Consider the following 21,896-nt stretch of genomic DNA (forward strand, 5'->3'; position numbering starts at 1 on the left):
CTAGTCCCCCGTGTACCCAGTGCCTCCTGTTCCTGGACCTGCCAGGTGGGTGAGAAGGAGCGAGTGCCCTGGGGCAGAGAGTCTACTGTGGCAGCCACCCTGGTAACACCTCTGGGGTCTTGGGCGCAGGAAGTCAGGTCACTGAGGGAACTTCTCAGTGGGGCTGAGTGGCTGGCTTAGGGTGGACCTTGGGAGGTGTGGACATGGGCTCCAGGGTGTCATACTGGACATGACTTCATGAGCCCTGGTTGGAATCCTGGTTCTGGGCAGTTAGAATAATGGCTACCATTGACAGGTTACCTGTGATGTGCCAAGCCCTGTGCTGGGCACTCTACCATCCCACTGAATCCTCCCACCTGCTGGGAGCTGCCATGGTGCCCATTTTGCAGATGAGGATCACTGAGGACCTAAGTAGTAACCCTGGTCCAGAGTCCTGCTGTTTGCTAAGTGCCGGAGCTTACAGTGAAACCCCCATCTGACTCAGTGTCTTGCTCTTTGCCCCACACCCCTGCTCTCTGGACTCGGTCCCTCTGTTTCCTCTGACCCTCAGCTTCATGACGAAGACAAAGGGGCAGACGCTTCCTCACAGGAGGTGCAGGAAGGGCAGGGGTAGACTTTCAATTCAGGGTGCCCATCCTGGGAGAGGGCATGTGTGCTTGTGTCCACTGGGCCCTTCTTTCCTGTGTTAACTGAGTTTGGGCCTGAACTTTGAACAGACCCATCAGACAACCCAGGTTCCCAGAGGCTGGGCAGCCGGACCTGAGGCCCCAACACATCTTCTGCAGAGCGAAGGGGGAAGGCCCAGGTTTCTGTGTTCCAGGCCCTTGAGTACAGCCCTGCTTCCTAGTTAAGTACCTTTGAAACACTGAAAAAATATTGGTTTAAGAGGCCAGAGCCCTCTGTTAGGTGTGTGTTGGGGAGAAGGGGCAAACCCCAGCCTTGGCCTCCACCCCCTGGTCCAGGGGCCGGGGGTAGGGGTCATCATGTAATCTGAGCTTGGGGGCCTGAGGAGGCCAGCACCTCCCCCGTCTTCCTCCTGGCAGCCAGGGAATTGGGCAGTCTGTCTCCACAAAAGTCCACCTGGGCCACTTCCTCACTGCCTGCTCCACCCTGACCAGAGATAAGCTTTGTGGTTTTTCCTCTTTCCATGGGCTTACTGTCCTTCTGTCTGAGGGCCGTGAGTCGTGGCAGAACCAAAGGTCTGGGAAGACCACCCCTGAGTGCCCTGTGAAGGTGGCAGAGGCTGCCCACCTTGATCTCAGTGACCTTGTACAAGTCACTTCACCTCCCCGAGCCTTACTTTCCTCATCTGTAAAATGGGAACGTTGATGGTGATGAAACACACCCCAGAGAGTGTAAGGATTAAGTGAGGACATGTAAGAGGGCGTGGTGAAGAATGCAAGAGCCATGTGAGGGGTCATTTTGTATAGCTTCATGGACATCTGCCAGACAAAATGGAATTGGAAAGAAAGAACATGGGAGCCTAGAGTAAATCTGAGCCCTGACACCGAATAGCTGAGTGGCCTTAGCTTAGCGTGACCTCCCCTCAGGCCTCAGTGTTCTGGTCTGTAAGATGGGGTTGTTGAAGAGGGTCTGAATGTGACTCTGTGCCTGGCGTGTGCGCGGTGGGTGCCCTGTAGCCTCTCCTCTTTCCCAGATGCTTGAGCGGTGCCGTGCTCTGCTTAGCTGAAGGCTGTCGAGAGAATGCTTGCTTAGCTTCTCTTTATTTATTTATTTTTATTTATTTATTTATTTTTGGCTGTGTTGGGTCTTCGTTTCTGTGCGAGGGCTTTCTCTAGTTGCGGCGAGCGGGGACCACTCTTCATCGCTGTGCGCGGGCCCCGCACTATCGCGGCCTCTCTTGTGGCGGAGCACAGGCTCCAGACGCGCAGGCTCAGTAGTTGTGGCACACGGGCCCAGTTGCTCCACGGCCTGTGGGATCCCCCCAGACCAGGGCTCGAACCCGTGTCCCCTGCACTGGCAGGCAGATTCTCAACCACTGCGCCACCAGGGAAGCCCCTTAGCTTCTTTTTAAAGTGTACAAATACTGTCTTCTGCCCGGCTCATTTCTTTGCAGCAGATGAGTTTTAATCCTTTGAGCGTCCCGCAGTGCCTCCCCGGCACACTCCTGGACCAGTGTTACCTCTGTATTGACAGCTGTTCTGTCCCAGTAACAACATGGCATCTTCACGTCCCTGATCTTCACAGCTGTCCTGACAGTGGGCAGGACTGCCGTTGTCCCATCTTAGAAGACAGGGTCTCAGAAGGTGGGGGTGATCATACCTGTGTACACACAGCCCTTGGAAGAACAATCTAGAAGCTCTTAAAAGAAACCAAACACCTTGGGGCTTCCCTGGTGGCGCAGTGGTTGAGAGTCCGCCTGCCGATGCAGGGGACGCGGGTTTGTGCCCCGGTCTGGGAAGATCCCACATGCCGCGGAGCGGCTGGGCCCGTGAGCCATGGCCGCTGAGCCTGTGCGTCCGGAGCCTGTGCTCCTCAACGGGAGAGGCCACAGCAGTGAGAGGCCCGCAAGAAAGGAGGGATAGAGATTTTGGTACATCTTGCCGGCGCAGAATGGTTGGCTGTGACGAGGTGGACAAGAAGCATGGTGCGGGGACGGCTGGCCGGGGCTGGAAACTTGTCATCAATAGACCACCTTTAGGGCAGATACTTTAGGGTAGGTACTGTTGAGGGTACGCGCCATCATGACGACTCAGCCCCAGGTAGGGTCTCTGCTTTTATTTCCCTCCCAGTCTGAGTGCTTTGAGGACTCTGGGGTGCTGGCAGGTAAGCATGTGGGAGTGGCTTTGCTGCAGGAAGGGGGTGGGGTGCGGAGTGGGGGGCAGTGGAGGGTGTGCGGGGGACTGCAGGCTGCCTGTACTCTACTGGGAAGAAGCTTAACGCCCATCAATGGGTGGAGGTGTCAGGACGCACTTGGAGACTAGAACTCAGGAAGGAAAGTCAACAGCCTGCCCCCTGGAGCTCTCAGAGTCCACTCATCAGGGGCCTGTGGAGAGCTGGGCAAAGTTTCCAGCAGGACCCCACAGCGGGGTGGGGAGTAGTCCCTGGGCCAGCAGGGCTTGCCTGTGGCTTGGTTGAGGTATCTCAGTAGAGAGAATGTGTGATTTAAAGATGGCTTGGTCACCCATGGAAGCTTAAGAAAGGGGAGGGGTCCTGAGTCAACCTTGGCAGTGCCCAGCAAAGTTGCCCAGGGGAGAGGGCACCCCGGCCTTTAGACTTCTGTGCGTTTCATCGCTGTGCTGCTTAGCTGCAAGCATCCTTCACCGCCCCCCACCCTTTTTTTCCCCTCGATGCCACTAAATATGGCAGTTCCCAAGCTAGGTGCTAGGTAGGGACAATTCGCCTAGGAGACATTTGCTTAAGTGTGTAAGCCTGCTCACCCAAGGGGAGAATACACTGATTTATGCAGACTTTCTAGGATAGTAGAACCCGACGTGGCAATTTCTCACTATAAAACAATAAAGTGGCTCTATGCAGGGTATAACAATCTTGTGTGTATTCAGTTAGCTTGGGCCCCCTCTCAGGACTGGGAGTGAGCCAGACCCTGGACCCCAGTCTCCTTGTTGAGGTGCCGACCATGGACTGGGCTCTAGCGTTTGCTCTGATGACCCAGCCAAATGTCTATCTCCTCCTCCCATAGTGACTTTTCTAGTACTTCCTTGTTTAGATAGCCATCGCTAATCTGTGGAGTAAATATGTGTCCCTAACTGTTTCCATCCTCCAAGGAGCTTACAGTTCTGGTTTGGGGAGATAGAGATGAATATGCTGGAGACATCCAGGGAAGGATGAAATGCTGAATCTTTGTCACAGCACTGATGTGGGCACCCCTCCGTCTCTGAAGAGAAGACTGGGTTTGTTATCTAGACATCATTCCTTTTCATTTTTTTTTTTTTTTTTTTTTTTGCGGTACGCGGGCCTCTCACTGTTGTGGCCTCTCCCGTTGCGGAGCACAGGCTCCGGACGCGCAGGCTCAGCGGCCATGGTTCACGGGTCCAGCCGCTCCGCGGCACGTGGGATCTTCCCGGACCGGGGCACGAACCCGTGTCGCCTGCGTCGGCAGGCGGACTCTCAACCACTGCACCACCAGGGAAGCCCCCTTTTCACTTTTTAAACTGTTTCTATTGCACAGAATAACACAGATTCAGAAAAGTACACAAAACATAAATGCACAGCTCGATGAATTATCACGAGGTGAACGCCCTTGTAACCACTGTCCAAATCATGAAAGGAAACCCTGCCAGTGTCCCAGAAGTCTCCTGACCCTGACCCCTTCCTTTACTACCAACTGTCACACTGGCCTGACTTTTTTTTTTTCAAAACAAACAACATTTTATTGAAGTATAGTTGATTTACAATGTTGCATTAATTTTTACTGTACAGCAAAGTGATCCAGTTATACATATATATTCTTTTTCAGTTTCTTTTCCATTATAGATTATTACAAGATATTGAGTAGAGTTCCCTGTGCTGTACAGTAGGTCCTTGTTGTTAATCTACTTTATATATAGTAGTGTGTAACTGTTAATCCCAAACTCCTAATTCATCCCCCCCCTTCCCCGTTGGTAACCGTAAGTTTGTTTTCTATGTCTGTGAATCTTTTTCTGTTTTGTAAATAACAATTTGTATCATCTTTTAGATTCCACATGTAAGTGCGATCATATGATATTGGTCTTTCTCTGATTTAGTTCACTTAGTATGATAATCTCTAGGTCCATCCATGTTGCTGCAAATGGCATTATTTCATTCTTTTTTATGACTAATATTCCATTGTATATATATGCCACATCTTCTTTATCCATTCATCTGTCTGTGGACATTTAGGCTGCTTCTGTGTCTTGCCTATTGTAAATAGTGCTGCTATGAACATAGGGCTGCATGTACATTTTCTTTTTTGTTGTTAAAAATTTATTTATTTGGCTGTGTTGGGTCTTAGTTTCAGCACGCAGGATCTTCTTTGCGGCATGTGGGCTCTTCGTTGTGGCACACGGGCTTCTTTCTAGTTGTGGTGTGCAGGCTCCAGAGTCCGGGCTCAGTAGTTGTGGTGCGTGGACTTAGTTGCCCTGTGTCATGTGGGATCTTACTTCCCCGACTAGGGATAGAACCCGCGTCCCCTACATTGGAAGGCAGATTCTTAACCACTGGACCACCAGGGAAGTCCCCTGCATGTATATTTTCAAATTAGAGTTTTTGTCTTTTCTGGATGTATGCCCAGGAGTGGGATTGCTGGATCATAGGGTAGCTCTATTTTTAGTTTTTTAAGGAACCTCCATACTGTTTTCCATAGTGGCTGCATCAGTTTACACTCCCACCAACAGTGTAGGGGGGGTTCCCTTTTCTCCACACCCTCTCCACCATTTGTTATTTGTAGACTTTCAGATGATGGCCATTCTGACTGGTGTGAGCAGTACCTCATTGTAGTTTTGATTTGCGTTTCTCTAATGATTAGCGATGTTGAGCATCTTTTCGTGTGCCTGTTGGGCCTGACTTTTATAGTAGTCCCTTTCTTGCTTCTTAACATAATGACCTCAGCACTAAAACATACCCCTAAGCACTGTGATTTAGGGGTATCTGATTTAGGGGTATCAGGGCACTCTGCCTGTTCTTTGAACTTTCAATGAGGAGAATCGTTTTGCAGTCGTTGGTACCTGGCTTCTTTTGCACAGCACTGTATGTTTGTGAAGTTCATGCATTTTTGCATGTAGCTGTCATTTATTCAGGTCATTGCTATGTATAACTCCATTGAATGATTTGCACAATTTTTGTATACATTTTATGGAGGCACATTTGGCTTGTTTACCATTTGGGAATGTCACCCACAAATGCTTCTGTGGTCACTGTTGGACGTGTCTCTTGGTAAGCCTGTGTGTGCGCACGTGTGCGCGCCTACATGCTTTCTGATGGTGGAATCACAGCATCTCGTTCTGTCCGCACATCGGCCTTGTCGGTGTATGGGGAGGGCTGGCTGAGCTCAGCGGTATGGGAAGCTTTGTTCACTGTCCTGCCTCTGTACCCCTTGGATTGCCTCTGGGCTTCTACTGGGACCACATCACCTTTCCAGGCGTCGTAGGATCAGGGCACTAAAGCTTGTGTAGGCTGCACGTGGGTAACTCCACAGGTGGCCTGTGTGAGTGGCGTGTAGCAGCCTGGTCAGGGGGGCATGCAGGCAGTGTTGTGGGCACAGCCTGTCCATCACAGTCCTCCAGGTGGACCTGAATACCCAGCCCTGTAAGCTTTGGTGTCTGCAGGCCACGTTTCCTCCTGAGTGGCTTGGGCGCCCTTCCAGCGTATTGAGTGGAGGACGGTCAGGGAGGCTGAGACCTCAGCCGAGTCTCCTGGCTGCTGCTTGCAGTGCAGCTAAGCTCTGAATGTTTTTTCATAATCAAAGCAGAAAGGTCCCATTGTGGCACTAACCCCTTTGCCATAAAGCACTTTTTGTTTCCTAACAAAATTCCAAGTTGCAAAAGCAAGTCAGCTTAGCAAAGACACAATACCAATTAATGGCCATTTGCCACTTGGAGCAGCTAGGCGAGCTCCTAGTAAGTAATGGTCGGCCAGCCTGTGTTTTACTGGGGCGCCCCAATGACACAAAAACACTTTCTGGGCTTCTTGGAGGAACACAGTAAAGTATTAGGAGTCATATTATCAACCTGGGATTATAATCTGATATTAATGTGTCACTTAGGGTTCACTTGGCTCCATGTTTAGAAAATCTAAATAACACTGGGTTGAACAGGGAAGGGAATTATTTTTCTCATGACACAAGAAATCCAGAGGCAGGCAGTCCTAGGGCTCCATGTTGACTCCTTACATCTTTTTGCTCTATCATCCTCAGCACATGACATTTTCCCTCATGGTCTCAAAATGGCTGTTGTATCTCTAGGCGTCACATCTGCATTCCAGGCAGGAAGAAAGGGAGAGGGAAGCTGACTCTTACCCATTTTAATGGGGGAAACTTAACTTCCTGGAAGTACCAAGCAATAGGCTTCCCCTTACATTTCATTGGCTAGAACTGGGTCTCGTTGCAACCGCGGGTTGCAAGGGTGTCTGGGAGCTGAGCACATTGTTACTCTGAACAAAATCAGGGATCCCCACAGTTCAGGAAGAACGGGGAGAACGGACATGGGAAGGCAGCTAACAGCAGGTACCACAATTTCATAGATGCTGTAGGAAACAAGTGTCACATAAAGTAAAACTTTCCTTGGTTACAAACTTATTCCTGTGAGCACCAAAGTGTGTTTTCATCATTTTAAATGGTTCAAGAAGGCACACACACTTTCTTCAAAACAGTCTAATGACATTTTTTCCCCGTGTGGCTGGGAGGCTAAGCACCTCTGTTGAGGTGTGGTTTGACAGGCTGCTTTGCCCCTCACATAATGGTCCCAGAAAATTATGCTTTTGAAATCTTGGGTCTGCCTTGTAGATTTTTTCCATTTCTTCTGTTATTGCTATCATGTCTTGTGGTCTCTGTGCATTTACCTCTAGATACCATGGTTCTCACCTTTACATTTTCTGCTTTCTATAGTCTATGAATACACACCTGGTTACACTAGGTAACCAAACATGATAGAAGTACCCAGGGATGGAGGGAGGCAGCTCTGGGTGAGAGCATGAAGGACTCTAGGTTTGGTAGGCTATGGAGTCTATTTTATCAGCTTAGAGTCATTTGATCTCTTCTGGCCTACCAGATAAGATCATTAATTTTTATTTATTTATTTATTTTCCTTTTTTTACTTTTTTTTGGCTGCGTCGGGTCGTAGTTGAAGCACGCGGGGTCCTCATTGAGGCATGCGGGATCTTTCATTGCGGCGCGGGCTCTTCGTTGTGACGCTCGGGCTTCTCTCTAGTTGTGGCGCGCGGCTCCAGGGTACGTGGGCTCTGTAGTTTGCAGCACGCGGGCTCTAGCTGAGGCGTGCAAGCTCAGTAGTTGTGGCGCATGGGCTTAGTTGTCCCGCAGCATGTGGGATCTTAGTCCTCCGACCGGGGCTCGAACCCATGTCTTCTGCATTGGAAGGCAGGTTCTTTACCGTTGGACCACCAGGGAAGTCCTGAGAATTAATTCTTATACTTAAAAAAACAACAACAAGAAAGAAGCATTTCCAATCATATCCTCCAATCAAGGTGATATTGGACAGTTGGTTTTATGTGGCTGACTTAATGCTAATTTTCCCATCACTACTCAGAGTAACTCCCTCCTTGCCTCACCTGTCTCTGGGAATGTAAAGCCCCATTTTACAAGCACAACATCTATAAAACCTGGTTTTATCTAACTAAGAGACCTGTCCCATCCAGGCAGAAACCAAAGGAGAAAATCAAGGAAAGGTGGCTGTGTGACTTTGGGCAAGTCACCTAACTTCTCTGTGTCTATTTCCTCATCTGTAAAAGGAGGATAATAATAACTGCCTTGGAGTCATTGTACAAGTCAATTAGAATGAGTGAAAAAATGGACTAGTGCCTAACACACAGTAAATGCTCAATAAAAAGTAGTATTGTTAATATTGTCATCATCATCATAGCTGGATTATGTTCAGTATGGGGTTGGGCCACCTGGGAAAGTGTTTGGAAGGACACCAGTCTGAGCCATATTTACCTGATGACAGAGATAATTCTATTGTTTGGACAACACAGGGAACCAAGAACAGACATCTTGATGTGTCTTTCTGTTGTTCCCTTTCCACGACAGTGCAGAGTGGAGTTTCTTTCTTTTTCTTCCTTCCTTCCTTCCAATAATTATTTTTTATATCTGATTATAAAACTACTGTGTGTTCATTGTGGAAAATTTGAGAAACATAAAAGAAAAATTTTAAATCACTCTTACACATTTACGTGTGTGTGTGCCCATGTGTGTGTGTAGACAGAGAGAGAGGGACATTTTAAAAAGGTGGGGGGCTTCCATGGTGGTGCAGTGGTTAAGAATCCGCCTGCCAATGCAGGGGACACGGGTTCGAGCCCTGGTCCGGGAAGATCCCACATGCCGCACGGCAGCTAAGCCCGTGCGCCACAACTACTGAGCCTGCGCTCTAGGGCCCGCGAGCCGCAACTACTGAGCCCGCGCGCCACAGCTACTGAAGTCCGCACGCCTAGAGCCCGTGCTTTGCAACAAGAGAAGCCACTGCAGTGAGAAACCTGCGCACCGCAACGAAGAGTAGCCCCCACTCGCCACAACTAGAGAAAACCCGTGCGCAGCAACGAAAACCCAACACAGCCAAAAATAAATAAATAAATTTATTAAAAAGAAAAGAAGTAAACAAGACAGGGCCTGGGGCCCTCGAGGAACTTCCAGTCTCAGAGTCAGACTACTCTCTGGGGGAAGACTTAGAAAATCAGTTGTCAGGGGTGCTCTCAAGGATGGGGAGGGGAGGAGGTCAGTCTCGCTTAGGGGTGGGAGGGTGGGCTGGAGATGGGGCCACAGAGGCTATGTAGGGGGAGGGGCATTCCAGGTGAGGGAGCCTTGGGAGCCAGGCCCTGGTGGTGTGAAACGGCTTGGCTGGATTACGTTAGCAGCAAGATGAAGCAATAGCTACACCTTTTCCTTTCTCAAGCCATTTAATGCTGGGTGGGGAAGTTCCACTTGTGAAACTTGGCGTGAATTTTAATATTCTTAAAGTGAAAAGAAAAGGCCGAAGGTACTTATTTTGAAAGCGCCTGAAGGTTTTCTTTGTGTACTTTCTCTGGGAAGCATAGATGTTCCCCCAGAGCATCGGAGAAGCCGTGTCTAGTAATTCTGGTGTTTGCAGTCCAACTGCGCACCCATCCATCCATCCCCCAAGCGCCTGGTCTCTACTCGGCCTTGTGCTGGGCACCCAGAGCCTGCCCTTGTTGGGCCCCCACAGTGTGTGGAGAGAGGTGGATGTCTAGGTGAATAGTTGGCGTTCTGGGCTAAGTTCTGCGGGAGAGTGGAGGTGGGGCGAGAATTCTGTCATCAGTAGTGGGGCAAGCTTAAAGTTGTGATGCTCAAGGGGGAGAAAAAGCGTATCGGGACCTCCTTTCCCCCAAAAAAGCATAGTCTTAGCAGTGCCGGGGCGTTTCCACATCCCTCAGCTGTGCAGCCCTTTGAGGGAGCTGCCGTTCCTTGGAGCCAGCCCTGGCTGGGGACTGTGGTGGGACACATGTATCATTCACCCTGCATAGCATTTTAGAGCCAGGACGTCGGGGCTCAGCTGTGGCTGGTTTGTTCAGGGTCACGTTGCCTAGAAGTGGCGGGACTGGCATTTCCCCCAGGCTTACTTGACCGTCAAGCCTTGGGCTGCAGATCTCGCTTCTGGGGCCTGAAAGCTGCTGCCGGGGGTGAGGATGGGGGTGATGAGAGTAATGGCCGACTAGAGGCCTCCCCCCCCACCCCAATAGTAGCCTGTGATGGTCAGCAAGTGGAAACCGGCCGGGGTTCCGCCGCAGAGGTCAGTCCTGATGACTTGGACATGAGGTTTTTGTTTAATCAAAATCATAACTTACCTGGACAGACCCCCACCCCTTAACAATCCCCAGTATCCCCCCACCCTTCAGTCGTGGGAATCCGGAGCCTCGGCCCTCCTCTGTGCCCTGGTTTCCCACTCTCCAAACGCGGGTCCAGGCCTGGCTTGTGGCTCAAACGTGAGGCAACGCTCGGGTTGAATCAACCACTCCCTTAGGGCTCCCAGAAGCAGGAAGACAGGAAATCCCTTCAAGGTGGTTTCGTTTAGCCCCCGTCCTCCCCATGCCCATCTCACAGCCGAGGAAACTGAGGCTCTTTTAACCCGCAAGCGTTCGGCGCCTCTGTGGTGTCAGCACGATTTCCTCTCTGACTTCCTGGCCCAGGCAGGTGTGATGCCAAGAATGAGTAACTGGGATGGTGATAGTCCGGGCCACACGGAAAGTCACAAGACTCCAGCTGTCCCCAGAGTGAGAGCTCCCTTCTCCACACAGCCCTGCTTTGGACACCTGACCCAGGCAGGGACTGAGGTTCCTGCCCTGTGGGTCCTGCAGTGGGAGCGGCCAGGTTGTGGGGGAATTTTTGACGTGGTTCAAACCAAACCAAACTGAACAAAAAAGCAGGAGTGCTACTGAGCTTTAGGATGGTTTAAACCCTAGGCCTGGGTGGGGGATGAGGACGGAGGGGAGGGACTCAGCGCAAGGGCCACAGGATACAGGCTTTGAATCTGGGCTTCACTGCCTCGGGAGAAGTTCTTTCTCCAGGGCAGCCTCAGTTTCCCTACCTGGAAATGGGGATAGTAACTCAACTTCACAGGGCTGCCGTGAGATAAAGGGAATGAGGTCCGGTGATGATGGCGATGGTGCTTTGCAGGTGGGAGAAGGGAAGAACCCTCAGCTGATGTAAGGCCCTTTGCCGGGCTTGTCCTATGCAGTTAATCCGTTTCACCCTCACACCTCCTCTGAGGTCGGCGGCACTGCTCCCACCGTACAGACACGGAAGCGAGGTTCTGAGAAGTTACGATACTTACCCGAGTTCACACAGCAAGTGGAGTTTGACTCCCCAGTCCTTTCCACCTTGCCACGCCACCATTTCCATTCCTACGGAAGATGGCCCTGCATCATGGCCGCGGAGGAATTTAGGTCCCACCCTGGGACACAGTCCTGGATCCAAGTGGTATCTGTATCTCGTCACAGGCCAGGCAGTGGCAGAATGCAGGAGGTAAATATTATCCTTGGAAGGTTCGTGTACCTGTGGAGGAGGGAGAATTAGACTTTTCCCCCTCCCCTCACATTGCGTTTGGAAAGCTTGGACCTCTGAATCTGTGGCCAACAGTGTGATCAGAAACTAAATAGGTTAATATTTGGGAGGGCTTTGGGCTGTGCCTGGCACATACTAAGTGTTTGTTAGATAAAATTAAGGTAAATAAATAAATAAGTAAAATGCTAATGCCACCTCCGTTGGCCCCAAAGTCTCCCTGTCTCGGCTGGCTTTTCCATCAGAGCGTGCACAATGAAGCTTTGTCCTTTTGCCCCTTTGTTTGAAAGCAGCCTCTCTGTGGCTGGCTCACAGGCAGGAGGCTGTGCTGTGCTGGCCCAAGTTTCCCAGGCTCTGGGCTGTCTCCAGCTCCTCCTCTTTTCCACCAGGGGCTCCCTGAGGGGGCGGTGACCCCCTGTTCAGTGGACGGGAGGGGATGCCGCCCGCGCCCTGTGAAGGCGACCTGTTTCTCCTAACCCGCCCCCGGGAGGGGGCATCCTTAGCTGGCTGAGAGCGGGTAGAGAGAGGGAGAGCTTTGGAGATAGCGGATTCCCCATTTGCCTGTCTTCCTAACTGGACTCTTAGAGAATTCTGCCTTAAATCATTACATCCCTGTGAGAAGAGAACAGGCACTTAGGGGCTATGTGGCCTCTGTCTGCTCCCCGATTTGGGCAAGTTCTGGGTCATACTGTGAAATGGGGTACCCAGCCCCCAAGCACCACCACCAGAACAGCGTTGACCACAGTGGTTCTTAATCCTGTCTGCACATTTGAATCACCTAGGATGCTTTTAAAACTTACGGATGTTGGGGGCACGACCCCAGGCCAGTTGACTTAATATCTCTGGGGTGGGTCCGGGCATCTATTCCTATTTTCCCTTCTGGTGAGGGAACCCCCAGAGAGGGTTGAGAGCTTCGGCTTAGAACATGAGAAATGAGCCGACTGTTCCAAGTCACTCATCGCCCACAAGAAGGATGGTGAGTTGGCAAGGACAGCTCCAGTTGAGGCAGATTGGGTTAGAACCAGGTCTTCTGTTGTGGAACTCAGGACTTTCCTCAAACACTGACTACTCTGTGGTTACTCCTCATGTTCATGGTTATGGGAAAGGAAGGCAGTGGTTGGGATTATGATAACTGATAATAAAATATCTGCTCATCACCCAAGCTGGTTGGGAGACCAAGCTTAACGTCACCCCTTCCAGGAGGGCTTGCCAGAGTTTCCCAGCTTGCGTTTTATCTTCCCCTTCTCCGTACTTCTTTTATGTCACACGCTGCAGTCAGCCCTCCGCGTCCACGGGTTCAGCATCCGACTGAACCACATCATTTTATTTAAGGGACCTGAGCATCCTCGGATTTTGGTATCTGGCGGTGGAGGGTGTCCTGGAACCAGTCCTCCACAGGTACCGAGAGATGACTGTGTTTACTATCGCCATCTTTTCACATAAGATCACAATTATTTATTTGCTGGGCTGTGAGCTTCCTGGGGCAGGCTCTGCGTGATAGCCATCATTCTAAACCAGTGAATGGACAGAACAGGTGCCCAGTAGGCATTTGTGGAGCGGGAGGGTGGATTCCCACCTGTTGCCCTTCGTGAGCCCCTGGGTTAAGTGAGTCGAGGCAACTGCCTTCTGTGTTTGAGGCAAGTCCAGATAAAAAATGCGTGGCCAGGCAGAGTTGGGAAAAACAAGACTGGGAAGGGGCAGGGGCTGTGTACTTGATCCTGACTTACCTAAAAATAAGCAGCCATGGCTCATCCTGTGCAGCCCCAGTTCTCCCTCCCCACCGGCCCTCCCGCCCAGGTCCCTTTCGCAGTGGGCAGATCCAGTGTGTTTGTCACACTGGAATCTGGCTTGTGTTTGGAAATAAATAAGTTGGCCCCTCTCTCTGCCTGGAACTTTCCTTTATCAGGAGATACAAGCCACCACCCCAGAGATGAGAGGTTTCCTTCCAGCAGCTGGAGAACTCTGGGGAAAGAGGGAGGGCTCAGAGTGGGCCAGGCACCTCTAAATTGTTCTCTTCTGTCTTCATGTTGGTATTTGGGGAAGGCTTGAGCGAGTGGGCTTGATATGAAATGGTTTGAGCGGGAAGGTGGTTGTGGAGGACTCCCCCTACCCCAAATGCTGCAGGAGGGAAGCGTCTGATTTCATCTTGCGGGGAGATGTGATACAGGGAGAGTAATGTACGCACCCACTCTGAACGTTGGCCGCCCAGCTAGACCCTTTTTGCAGGGTGACCCATCCTCACATAGCAGCCAGGAAGCCTTTTGGGAGGAGGAGCTCAGGCTGAGGATCTTCCCGTGTTTCTGCTGTAACTCACTGAGAGTATTAGGACGCAGGCAGGCGAGGGCGAGGGGGTGGGCTGGGGGGATCGTTATGAATGAGAATGGGAATGAAAGTGTTTCCTGCCACGGTCCTGTAAGGTAGGAATCAGTGGTTCAGGAATAAATATGGCATGGCTGGGGGGAAAGACCCCACTCTCACACAGGGCCAGGGGGAGCATGAATTGGTACAGCTACTCTCAAAAGAAAGTTGACTATGTGGTAAAGTTAAGGATGCCCATGTCCTACAACCAGAAACTTTACTTCTAGTGTCTGTATTAGAAAAACTATCACACAGGTGCTCAAGAAGAAAAAGATAGGGATGTATACTTCAGCATTTTTTATTATGAAGAGCTGGGAGCCTCTTCAATGTCTATCAGGAGGGAAATATATCAACAAATGATGGTGTATTTACATAATGTGTAGCAATTCAGAGGTTAAATCTAACACGAGTCAGCCTGGTTACATGTAAGAGAAGGATTGGTGGAAAGTCAAGTTACAGAATATGTGTAGTCATCATAACCATTTCTGTAAGTTAAAAACAATCAAAACGATGTACCAAAAGTATAAAATCCTAAACAGGAAGAATACCCACCAGCTTCACCATAGTGGCTGCCTGTAAGGGCAGGAGAGGAAGTTAAAAGGCTCTAGGAGGGAGTGTAAGGGGAATTTTAACCTCATTTATAATGTTTCGTTTCTGACTAAAAACGTCTGAAGCAAATGTGGTAAAATGTTAACATTTGTTAAATCTGGTAGCGAATGTATATTATGTTGCACTCTAGTTTTTTGGGTGTTTGAAATACTTTATTTAAAAAGTGAGAGACACGTTCCTGTCATTTAGTTGCTTCTAATCTAGTGGGGAAAATTGACAAATAAGCAAATATGAATGTTGACATTATTGACCGAGACTGCTTTGGAGGGAATAGTAGTTAAAATTAAGTTCAGCTTCATTCACAACAACGTCAGCAAAGTAAAATAATCATGACACAAGCAAGTTTTTCTTATACACAAAAGAAGTCTGGAGGTAGGTAGCCCAGGGTTGGTGTTGTGGGTCCATAAAGTCGTAAGGAAGTCAGACTCCTTCCAGCCCACCCCTCTGCCTCCCCTTGTCCTCCTGTTACAAGATAGCTGCTGGAACTCCAGCTGTTCTGTCAACTTTCCAGACAGTAGGTTGGATTGAAGGGCTGGAGGAAGGATGTGTTCTTTAAATATTCTTTTTGAAATTACCACATGACTCTTTCATTTACATGTCATTGGCCAGACATTAGCCATACACCTATGCCTAGCTGTGAAGGAGGTTGCAAATGGGCCAACTAAACCTCAGCATTCTGTTAGGAAGAATGGAGAATGGGAAATGAGAGGCAACTAGATGATGAAAGGCAAGAGGGAATGAGGTTGGCTCAGACCTGCTGAGTTTGAGGTGCCTATGGGCCATGCAGTCAGGCTGTCCTTTTGGGAGTTAGATAGATGGGTCTGGAGCTTATGAGAGAGGCAGGGTTCAGAGTTTCTGGTTCGGGAGGCATCAGTATGTAGGTCGCGGTGGGAGTCCTGGGAAGGAGGCTGTTGAGCCATCAGAGGTAGAAGGACACCTGGGAAGCCAGAGGCAGGTGTCTGGGAAGAGGACGGCCTCCCTGTGACAGATGCCCTCGTGAGGTCGAGCAGGGTAAGCATGAAAATAAGAAGGCTGAGTCTGAGGGCTTCTGCAAGAGCAGTTTCAGTGCAGTGGGGACACCGAGCCAGATGGAGGGGTGAGAGAACGTTTCAAGGCCTTTGGGCCTGAAGGGAAGTGTTTTCTTAAGACCAGAAAGACTTGAATGAAGTTTGGGGGCTGAAGGACAACAAGACCCCCATCCCCAAACCCACAGCTGCCTTCTTCAGGGGGAAGGAGGTGACCATGGGAGGTGATGAGTTCCAAGGGGGAGGAGAAGCAGGTTGAGGGAGTTCAGGCCGGGGCCCTCCATTGTCTCTGCGTAGCGGCTTGTAGCACATGAAACAAGTGAGACCCAAAGAGCAAGCAATTAGGCAGGTACAAGAACAGGAATTCTAAGCCATAGGAAGGAGGTTAAAACCCCGAACTCTAGAGGGCTTCCCTGGTGGCGCAGTGGTTGAGAGTCCGCCTGCCGATGCAGGGGACACGGGTTCGTGCCCCGGTCCGGGAAGATCCCACATGCCGCGGAGCGGCTGGGCCCGTGAGCCATGGACGCTGAGCCTGCGCGTCCGGAGCCTGTGCTCCGCAACGGGAGAGGCCACAACAGTGAGAGGCCCGCGTACCACCAAAAAAAAAAAAAAAAAAAAAAAAAAAACCAAACTTTGAATGGCCTCAACTCCCTTGCACATTCAGTTTTCTTCAGTAGTAGCTATAGAAGCAGAGGAAGATGAATTACCCAGGATAGGGAGGAAAAGCCTGGGTCTCAGGAAAAGGCAGGAGGCTGGAGGGTCCCTGGGCAGGGAGTAGGGGTGATAGTGTGGAGTTCACTTGAGATTAAATTATATTTGGGGCACTCCATCCTAAACAGCGGAGAAGCATGGGACACACTGTAGGAATATTCCCATTAGCAAAGGTGAAAACGCTAAGAAGCCTTGGCCCGTGAAGTTGTACATGTAGCAGTTTCCCACCGTTGCTGACACACAGAATTGGGCGCTCTCAGTCACCCAGATCTGTGCTTCTGAATATCTCGTTTTGCATTGATTGGCAGGCCCTTTATTTCATATCCAACAATACCCACTTGTAACTTGGGAGCCAGGGGAGCTGGGTTCAAATGTCAGCTCTGCCTCTCACTGGCTGCATGACTTTTGATGGGGCAACATAGAGTCCCGCAGGCTGTGCACTGCACAAGAAGATGAGAGGATGCTGAAATCCAGACTGTCTCCATCTGCCGGGCATGTACCCGGTGCAGGGCTGTGCTGTATCTCTCCAGAGGGTGGGGCACCCTCTTCCAACTTGCACAAAGGCCCTATATGGGCTAGTTCTGGCCCTGACCTTGGGCGAGTTACTTAACCTCTGTATGCATGTCTCTTCTTCCGTTGTGAGGATAAATGAGTTACTGCATGTAAGGTGCTTGGAACTGTGTCTGGCACATGGCAACCACTGTGTAAGGATTAGCTGCTCTGGTTATACCTGATTGGGAAGTGAGCTGAGCCTCCTGGGTTTCTTCCTCTGAAGGCGTATCTTGTTGAGTTTGCCAAAGCCTGGCATTTGGGAGGGGTTGGGGCTCTGGACTGTTTATAGTTTGGTCACTGAGCTTACATTTCTTTCCAAAGGATTCTTTCCAAATCTTAAGCTTTTCCAGGCAGCTGACCTTGGCATTCCGGTGCCTTCTTCATCTGAAAGAATTTGGGGTATTCGGGGCCAGGGATACCCCAAGTAGGCTGACAAGAGAATTTTGCCTAAATTCTCTCCTTCATTGTTGAACTGGAGAAATATAGACGGGTTCCAGAGAGAATGAGAGCGGTGCTCTCCAATCCAGAACTGTTTCTGTGGAAGGTGGGGTCCTTACACCTGCTGCACACAGGTCTGCTTTGGAACTAGAATCTGACTTTCTTGTCCATTTCCTCATTTTGGACACAAATCAGACCATTTAAGCAGCATGAGAACAACATTAATGCTTTAGCTATGACCAAAGTCTTCATCCTGGTCATCACCATCTTTAGAAGGGAGAAATTTTCATATTTTCTTGATTTTAGGACAGATATTTTTTCATAGTTTACTATTTCTGAAATTGGGATGCATTATACACTGGCTTTAATATAACACTTGTTTGTATTCCCCAAATGCTTTTATTACATAGATGGCGTATCTTATAAATGAGCATTCCTATCTCACCTGTGTGCATACAAAATGGATTTTGTTTCCTAGTTGGTAGAAAGGGTTGTAAATTTATAAACTTCTGAGAGAGAGTTGATGGGGGCCCCTGGCCAGGGTATTAAGTAGGTGCTTTGTATAAGTTAACTCAGTTCATCTTGGGACTTCCCTGGATGTCCAGTGGTTAAGACTCCATGCTCCTAATGCAGGGGTACCAGGTTCAGTCCCTGGTTGGGGAACTAAGATTCTGCATGCCGCACAGCATGGCCCAAAAGAAAAACAAACAAACAACAACAAAAACCGTTAACTCAGTTGTCTTTGAAGGAGACTGAAGCTCAGAGGGGGTTCAGAACTTTGTTGAAAGTCACACAACTAGAAAATAATGGATCCAGGATTTAAACCGAGCTCTATCTCTAAAGTTCAGCTATTTTCCCTCCACAGACAGACCTGTATTTCTTTACTTTTGACTTCTGCTATTTTCTAAGTCTGTGATGCCCCCTTCTCCTCCCACTGAAATCCCACCTAACATATAATGTTATTCTTTCATTTGGAATAACATTATAAAAATGTCACATATTCTTTGTAGCAAATACAAAAAAGTAAAAACATCAGAGTAAGAGCCTATGTTTCCAGTGTTAAAGTTTTGATATACTCATTTTGCTACAAAATATAAATTGACCTCAGTAAAGCTGAAAAAGCGACTTCCTTGGTGGTCCAGTGGTTAGGACTCTGTGCTCCCCAGGTAGGGGGCACGGGTTTGATCCCTGGTTGGGGAAGTTCCACGTGCCGCGGGGTTACAGCCAACCCCCCCAACCCACAAAAAAAGAAAAACAGTAAAGCTGAAAAAAGGTAAATAATGCTTTAAAATTAAAAAAAGATAAGTTGGGGTATGATACTGAAAATAGGTTTTCTTGAGTTGTCAACTTGCTATATCATGGACATTGCCCATGTCATTAAATGTTCTTTGAAAATGGGATTTTTTTTTTTTTTTAGTTGCTGCATAGTATTTTTGCTATATAAACATATCAGAATTTAGTTACCCACTTCCCCATGGTTGGCTCTTTTAAGTTACACTTCCCTGAATAGCCTTCTGCTCACGCTTAATTGTTTCTTTAGGGTAAATTCCTAGAAGTGGCCTTGCTGGCTCCAAGCATGTGTGCCTGTTTACAGAGCTGCTGTACAGTGTCGTATTTCTCCACTGCCCTCCAGGAAGGCTGTACCGCTCAGAGCTCCCACTGCAGCCCAGCCAGGGACCTTTTGGAGGCACTCTGCCGGCATCGCCAAAACCCCGTTTGTTTTCATTTTGTACTTCCTTGCTTATTATTAAGGTGGAGGGGTTTGTTACGATTGCCTGCATCTGTAACTTGCTTTTGAGATATTCCCTTGGCTTATCTTCCTGACCCTTTTCTGGACTCCCACTCATTCTCCAATATCCAATTCAAAGCCCACTTTGGCCATGAGCCCCTTGCCTGCTACCTGTCATTTCTCTGAAGCTCGGAATTATTTTTATTTTCTCACCCTCAAATTCTCACAGCAGCTCGTATCTTAGAACAACTTGTCAAATACGCCTTTGCGTTGTAACTTGGTATCTTTGGCCCCTATTAGAATCTAGTCTTTAGGGTGGGAAATGGGTCTTACTCATTTCTGCATTACCTGTAGGGCTTGTTGGCATAGTGCTGGATAACCAGTGGGTACTCAGTATTCTTAAATGGGTGGATGGACACACACTGTTTGTTTTTTTTTTAATTCTTATTGGAGTATAGTTGATTTACAATGTTGTGTTAGTTTCAGGTGTACAGCAAAGTGAATCAGTTATACTGTACATATACATATATCCACTCTTTTTTTTTAGATTCTTTTCCCAGATAGGCCATTACAGAGTATTGAGTAGAGTTCCCCGTGCTATACAGCAGGTTCTTATTAGTTATCTATTTTATATAGAGGAGTGTGTATATGTCAATCCCAATCTCCCAGTTTATCCCTCCCCCTGCCATGCCCTGGTGACCATAAGTTTGTTTTCTACGTTTGCGACTCTATTTCTGTTTTGTAAATAAGTTCATTTGTACCCTTTTTTTTTTAGAGTCTACATATAAGTGATATTATATGATATATGTCTGTGTCTGACTTACTTCACTCAGTATGCCAATCTCTAGGTCCATCCATGTTGCTGCAAATGGCATTATTTTGTTCTTTTTTATGGCTGAGTAATATTCCATTGTATATATGTACACATCATCTTTATCCATTCCTCTGTTGATGGACATTTCGGTTGCTTCCACGTCCTGCACACACTTCTTAAAAATTAAATTAAAAATTTCGGTGAGATGAATTTAATGCCATCTCATCAAATCGTTTTCTTCCCTTCCTCCCCTTTCCCTTTGGAATCAGTGAGGTTTTGCTCCATCTGAGACCCATCAGGGCAGGTGGAGTAACCAGCCATGCCAGCCTTTGTGGGAAGGCTGGGTGTGGCAGCCCTGAGCAGGGTTCTGTTTCAGGTAGGGCATCAACGTTGGCTACCTACCCAGACCTTTTCCTTTCGCTGGAAGAGAATCACCGCCCACCCCCTCCATTTTCCTCTTTTGACAATTTAAAATGTATTATTATTATCAATCGCCTTATAAAATCAGTACCTGGTCATTATAAAGAACCTTTGGAAAACAGAAAAGTAGGAGAACATGATTCCCTGCAACCTCCCCACTCACACTCAACTCATTTGGTGGTTGACGTTTCTTTTAGATGCGTTTTCTAGGCAAAAATGTTTTGTTTGTATTTTTTCCCCCTACATCTATCATGCAGTTCTTTTTGTCCTGCCTTTGTCACTCAACAGAATAACACAAAAAACCTCCCGTGTTTCTTGTAAACTTGTTTGATGGTTTTGTAATACTTTAAGTGGTTTTACCATAACCTACTCAGCCATGCTTCTGTTGTTAGGTCTTTGGGTTGTTCTCCTCGTGTCACTCTTGTGAACAGGGCTGGACAAGATCAGCCACAGTGTCTCCTCGTGTTTCTTTAGGGCGCCCCCAGGCTCGCTGCCCTGTATCAGCCCCTCCCCCTTAGTCTCCTCCCTTTGGGGCTAGTGCCCCGTTGGCCTCTTGGTATGTTTCTCAGTAACCGTGTGTAGCAACCTAATTGAGAAACGGCTTCCTTTTTCAGGAAGAAAACTCAAGTGCTGGAGCCTCAGGGAGACCACATGAGAGTGCCGAGTCATGCCCAGTGGGGGTCAGGGCCTGGGCGCTGCACGGCAGCCCTTCCTCTCCTCCTAGGCCTGGGGTTGCAGAGGGTGCAGGGGAGGGGGTGCTGAACCTTTCGAGGAGCCACTGGCCTCAGACCTGGCCAAGCTGCTCTCCCTGACTCTTAAGTTCTGGTCCCCGCTCTCCAGGCCCCCTAGGAGTTTATAGTAAACGACTGGGTCCGTTCTCGGGCTGGTCCCAGACTTGCATCGTGCGTGGCAGATCTGCACCCTGCATTCCCTGGGCCAGTCCAGGGGGGCTGCTGGGATGGGAACAGTCTTGGAGTCATCTGTGGGGCCCTGCTCCTCTGAAGAGTAACTGTCCTAAAGCCAGCTGTCCCCGCAAGGGGCCGCAGCCACAAAGGGAGCATGGGCCAACGGCCCAGGGAGTAACACTGCCCGGGTTCACATTCTGCCCCTGACAAAGTTACTTTATCTCTGTGTATTACTTTCATCCCCACGTGGGGATAGTAATAACATCTCCCTCCTCCCTCGAGATGAGTTAGCATGTATAAATTTCTTTAAATAGTCCCTGATTTGCTAAATAAAGATAGAGAACTGGAGGCCCAGCCAAGCTTGCTCATACAGCAGGTTGAACCTAGGCCTTCTATTGTTGTCCAGTAGGCGGGAAGGAGCCCTGGACGGGGGCCCGGGGGCCTGGGCTCTGTCCTGGCGCTGCCTTCGAACTTTCTCTGTGACTTTCACCAAGTCACTGCCCCTACCTAGACCGCATTTTTTTGGTCAGGTATCCATCTGTGTGTGTGAGATGATCTTGAAGGGCCCTCCTCCTCATCATGGAACATTCTTGGATTTTGTGGTTTAAAAGGATTTGCAGTATCTCAAGAAGGGTCCAGTCCTGCCAGTAGC

The 21,896-nt window shown here is 49.0% G+C and overlaps 1 protein-coding gene across 3 annotated transcripts in view; it reads left to right on the plus strand.

Moving 5' to 3' along the window:
- Positions 1-21,896, plus strand: part of KSR1 (kinase suppressor of ras 1) — a gene marked incomplete at its 5' end in the record, with an annotated part of 148,063 nt that overhangs the window by 46,273 nt on the left and 79,894 nt on the right. The window contains one exon of one of the 3 annotated variants that reach the window (XM_082861348.1): positions 5,821-5,874. The exons of the other annotated variants lie outside the window; for them this stretch is intronic. Within the exon in view, the coding sequence (XP_082717474.1) occupies positions 5,821-5,874 (54 nt within the window). The remainder of the gene's footprint in view (positions 1-5,820; positions 5,875-21,896) is intronic. 3 annotated transcript variants of the gene reach the window in all.

The sequence above is a fragment of the Leucopleurus acutus genome (assembly GCF_964270905.1).
Source record: "Leucopleurus acutus genome assembly, chromosome: 19".
Lineage (NCBI taxonomy): Eukaryota > Metazoa > Chordata > Mammalia > Artiodactyla > Delphinidae > Leucopleurus > Leucopleurus acutus.